Source organism: Zophobas morio, unplaced genomic scaffold (assembly GCF_036711695.1).
Source record: "Zophobas morio isolate AGI-343-1 ecotype UQ-CSIRO unplaced genomic scaffold, CSIRO_AGI_Zmor_V1 ptg000022l, whole genome shotgun sequence".
Classification (NCBI taxonomy): domain Eukaryota; kingdom Metazoa; phylum Arthropoda; class Insecta; order Coleoptera; family Tenebrionidae; genus Zophobas; species Zophobas morio.
Window position 1 is genome coordinate 8,315,042 of NW_026972127.1, and position 5,413 is coordinate 8,320,454.

Below are 5,413 nucleotides of genomic sequence, written 5' to 3' on the forward strand. Positions count from 1 at the left end.
GGATTGACAACTGACATTGACGGCTTGTAATTTGACACCAGCTATCCACAGGACGCAAATCAAACTTTAAAACAAACACACAAACTAAATTAGACTTATCTAGACACGACACGACTCACATTTCGTTTAAAAAAAACTCATTTCACTCATTTTTGTTAATTTTACTTTGTGAAACACGAGCGACCGATGATTAGGTACTACGTTTAGTAAGCCACATAACCTCAATTTACAACAAGTTACAAACATGGTATTTACCTCCGTTGCGAATTTTGTACGAAGTAGAGGCCCCGATGAGTTCTGGCGCAAACGAAAAATTTTTAAAATGGCTGCGGTACTATTTCTTACACGGTTTTATTATAAATGTTCACCAAAATTCTTTTAGCACTATATCGGCAGAAGCAGAAATTGTTACAGCCTGGCTATAAGGAGCGTCCATCGCGCTTTAGTTTTTGCCACTAAAGGAAGGGCTTTGAAAAAGCAAGACCTTGCAAATGTGTGTTGAAGTGTGCTGTAGCGATGTCATGTTCTAATTTTTTGGTTTTAGTTATGGGTGACTCGAATTACTGCTGGTTGTGAACAGCATGATGTAAATTATCACGTATTTAGGGAAAGTTTGTCAAGAAGTAATATAATGTTGAACAGAAAGAGTTTGGCGGATTTGGCGTGTTGGGAACCTTTTACTTTTAAAGCTTTGACTGATATAGCACAGAAGAGGGCTTTAGAGGAGGGAATTGCGCCACCAAAGGGAAATAAAGTTCTGTTTGTACCAAAAAGGGGGTCACAGAAGAAAACTTAGTCAAACAATTTTGTCTTTAGTTATTTAAAATAAATAGGTTTAATTTTTGAAGTGTATAATTTTTTTTTTAATAGTAATAAGTCTAACTGCTATTGTTAGTGGCAACCATAATGTGACAACTAATAAGTCAAAATAGTTGTAAATTTTAGTTATTCTCTTTATGAATGGTTGTTAAAAAGTAATATTTAATTATTTTTTGTTTTTTCTTGTTAGGCAACACAATATACACGAAACAACGTTGATTATTATTAGAGTCCGGAATTTTATGCACGAAATTTGGCCAAAATATGTGCATATATATGCACAAAAAATAAGAAAATATGTTTTAATTTTACGAAAATATGCAAAATTTTTATAAAAATATGCACACATTTTGTACTTTTTTTATTGAGCATACAATAAATTGGTAGTGCATCCATAAGTCGAATCGGTTTGATTTAAAACAATATTGTGCCATATTTTAAAAACTTCATTTCACAAAAAAAAAACAACTAAATAACAAATATTTGTAAAAAAAAACGAGTGCAATGATACACCAAAAAATACGTAAATGTCTGCATTAATGTTATAACTTGCAACTATATGTTTTTTAATGTTTTCAATTAAAAACTTACGTCGCCTATCAGACAAAATTTATTTATAGATAGAGAAACTCCTCTCTACATCCAGTGACGTAATGGGTGCATACTTAAGGGCGCTAAATAAATTTGGTTCTATGTTAACCTCACTACTAGAATCTCCATTATGTATTTTAGCTACCTTTGATAACAAAATATAACCTTGATTCTTTTCTAGTACTTCTTAAACTTTTTATTTATAAGTTGTCGTATTTTTCCCTTTAATTTTTTAATGCTTGTTTGGAATTATATTCAACAGAAATAAAATCGTGAATGAGAACAGCGCCGGTGGGCGGGGCTAGTATCTGCTAAAATAAGATCGATTTTAGTAATTGACACTCTCTAAAAAAGAGAGGGTGGGTGGGCGGGGCTAGTACCTTTTAAAATAAGACCAATTTTGGCAAATGTAACTTCGACCATTTTTCCAGAATCACCAACTGAAATGTGGCAACTTTTAAGATTATTAAAAAAAAAATCAGTTTCAAACCGGATATTTCTAAAATCTCGTTCCAGTGTCATAAACGAGCTACATTTTTCCAATTGGCATGTCAAAATGTATATCTCAGAATTGTTTGGGATTTTTTAAGCAACTTTTTCAAAAACTCAATTTTTCAATACACCCCACTTTGAAATTTTCGATTGTTTTTGACAATTTGCGAAATTTAACCAAAGACATTGTCTTGTAGATTTCGACATTTAGAAGTTAAAAACGCCGATACTTGCAATAAAAAGTTCACGTTTTGCTTTAAAAATTTAAAAATTGTCAAAATATGCAAAATTTAATATGCGTCAATCAATTCCTATTTACCTAATTCGCCTAGATCCGAAAGCGTTTACTTGTACTATGAACAGTCATCAATATGAAAATCTCATAAATTCCGGACTGTATTGATTATTTAGGACATTTGAAGCACATTTTTTAATACTTTTCTGATTTTTTTAGAGCACAACTTCATATACAAAGAGTTGTGAATTAGCAAGTTTCAACCATGTTTTAAACCAAAAGCTCGCCATCCTTAATTTTTTTTATGCATAGGGGAGACTAAGGAAGGTTCGGAGGTATTATTTGAAAAACACGATACTCAAAAACATGCGAGAAATAAGGATTTTGCAATTAAGCTCCGCCTCCTTGGCTCATGACGAATTACAGCTTCCCTTTTTTTCTTAATATGTATAGTCATCTTTTCACAACAAGAAATTTAAAACATGTTTAAAATCGTACATTTGTATAGGGAAATATCGATTTTGCAATTACGCTCCGCCCCTCGGTCTGACAACGAATGAAAAATTCATCACGATTGACATCGAGCCGATGGGTGGGGTTCTCTTTTGGTTTTCTTTTTTAATTAACACATTTAGTTTTCCTTGTATAATACGACTACTTAAGAGCATATTTCACATGGTAATTTCTCGCAGAAGAATAAAGATTTGACAATTAAGCTTCGCCCCTAGGCTTACGACGAATAAAAAATTATCAGAATTGAGATAGGGCGGGTGGGCGGGGCTTATATTTTGCCTTTTTTTTTGCTTAATATACATAGCCATCTTTCCACAACAAGAAACTTAAAACGTGCTTAAAATACTACATTTTTGCAAGAAAATATGGATTTTGCAATTATGGAGCGAAGCCTAAATCCAAAATCCTCATACAAATTTTCCATTTTAAACATGTTTTAAGTCAGGGCCGGCTTAAGCATACTCTGCGCCGGGGTGCGAAAATCAGCGTTGCGCCCCCCTATCAAAAATTAATTAACCCTCTTTTTTACAGAGTCTAGAGCCCCACACGAGAATCTAACGTTAGGGGTGGTTAACCTAGAAGCAGTTAACCGTCACAATTCACTTAAATATTCTATTCATATATGCCAAAAATCAAAAACATAATGATGGTTGATTTATTTATTATATAAACAACATGGCTAGGAAGTTCAAATGATGACAATCGGTACAATCTTATTACAATTATATTATATATAATATATTTAAATGTAACTGTAAATACACAGTGACATTTAAATAATAAAACTATAAAACAAATTTAAAATTATTTCGGAGTATTAAACGTTATAAAAAATAATTAAACATATTAAACAGATATTTAAACTTAACAAAAAGTAAAAAATTATTCCATAAAAAATATCTCACAAATTTACTCTATGTGAGATACAAGGTGTCAGATCAGAATGATTAAATTTAAAACTATTCTGTGCTATTTCATACATCAAAGTCATTTTTTTCGCTTTTGATTTTTTAAATTTTTTATTAAGACCCACCACTGACCCGGAAATGACCGGCATTCAGGCAAGACTTCTATCATTACGGGTACTAAGACCAAGTAATGATATGCATTGATTATTATTATTATTTATTTATATATTATTATTTATTTATTATCTATATCGGATCTATTTCCATATGTTAATTTCTGTTGCAAGTTGAGACATTGTGTTTTTTTGCTCTAGCTCCAATTTCCTCCAGTTTTCTATATTTTCTAAAAATGAAAAATTTTTAGTGTATTGTATTAACAATTCGAATCTTTCATTTATTTTTGCAATTGGTGTGTCGAATAAATAATAATAGAAATTAATTTTAAAATTTTGCTTTGGGTCTAAAATGAGCTCATCTGCAGTTTCGTAATTAAAATGTCTTTTTCGGGGACGTGGACGAGCAGTTTGAACAAATTCAGTTTCACACATTCTTCAGCAATTGATACTGAGTCAAATAACAACTGTTCAAACGCAGTGTCAGTACGGTTTGTGACTAAATCTTTGCTGATTTGATCTAGCATTTTGACGGCCTCTGAAAGAATGACATCCGACTTTTGTAAATTTTTACTGACAATATTAATTTTTGATAAAATATTGTACCAAATAACTATTGAACATACATACTTAAAACTCTTTAATTTCGACATCAGTGAGCTTCCTATGTTCCTTGTGTCGCTGTCATACTTGTTATTTGAAAAAATAAAATACAATGCATCATACATTTTTTCCATATTAAAACGTAGTGCTTTTACAGCGTCAATTCTACTTTCCCATCGCGTATTTGACAGTGGTTTTAATGTCAAAGTGGGTAACTGATTCATGATGACATCCCACCGTGATGTTGATCCGGAAAAAGTACATAAATTTCCTGGACAATTGAAAGAAAAATCGTTATTTCCTTGTTTCAACGCAAATCAAACATTAAACAATATATTATTTAGTTAGTATTTTTCACTTTTCACGGTTCACTATTTTTTCAGAGAAGCAGACAACAACTCGCGGCGAATGTTGCAAAACCAATGAAGAAATTTGTATTTTGGGGCAAAATATAATTTATTCTTGAAAACGGATCATCAAAGAAACTATTTACAGAAATAATGTTTTGGAAATAGTTTACAACTACCAGCTATTAGCGCGGCGCCCTTTAACATTGCTCTGAGAGCGGTCAATTTCGCCCCACGTGTTTTTGGCAGAATTGAAACATCATATAAAGATAAAATAATATCTACATCTGCCAAATTCTTGGATTTCAACGCTATTTTACTATAAGTTTTATTAAGATTTATAACGTGCGGACTATGGCCTAGATGTCATTGTAAAATAAATGCACGGGGTTCTCTTCCCTCGCTTCGATGTTCACGTTAATTTTTATTACACTTAAGTGTTCGGCTGGCCGCTTGCGCCCCTAGGGCCTTGCGCCCGGGCGCCTTGCACCCCTTGCACCCCCGGGTTAAGACGGCCCTGTTTTAAGTTTTATGGTGTGAAAAGAAGTCTACACAAGACATTAAAACAAAAATACAAAATGTAAGCCCGCCCACCCGCCCTATCTCAATTGTGATGATTTTTTTATTCGCCGTGAACCACAGGGGCGGAATTTAACTGCAAAATAATTATTACTTTACAAGAAATTAAAATCATATTTTTGAATTTGAAACATAATATTCAAAGAATATTATGTATATTGAAAAAAAAGGACAAAATATAAACCCCGCCCACCCACCCCATCGCAATTGTGA

At 32.5% G+C, this 5,413-nt stretch overlaps 1 protein-coding gene across 1 annotated transcript; it reads left to right on the forward strand.

Moving 5' to 3' along the window:
- The first annotated feature begins 91 nt into the window (after positions 1 to 91).
- Positions 92 to 847, forward strand: LOC135133737 (large ribosomal subunit protein bL20m). Its single transcript, XM_064062226.1, has 3 exons — positions 92 to 331; positions 383 to 493; positions 545 to 847. Exons 1-3 carry the CDS (start codon positions 245 to 247, stop codon positions 794 to 796), a joined length of 450 nt encoding a protein of 149 aa, XP_063918296.1. The 5' UTR covers positions 92 to 244; the 3' UTR covers positions 797 to 847.
- The last annotated feature ends 4,566 nt before the right edge of the window (positions 848 to 5,413 follow it).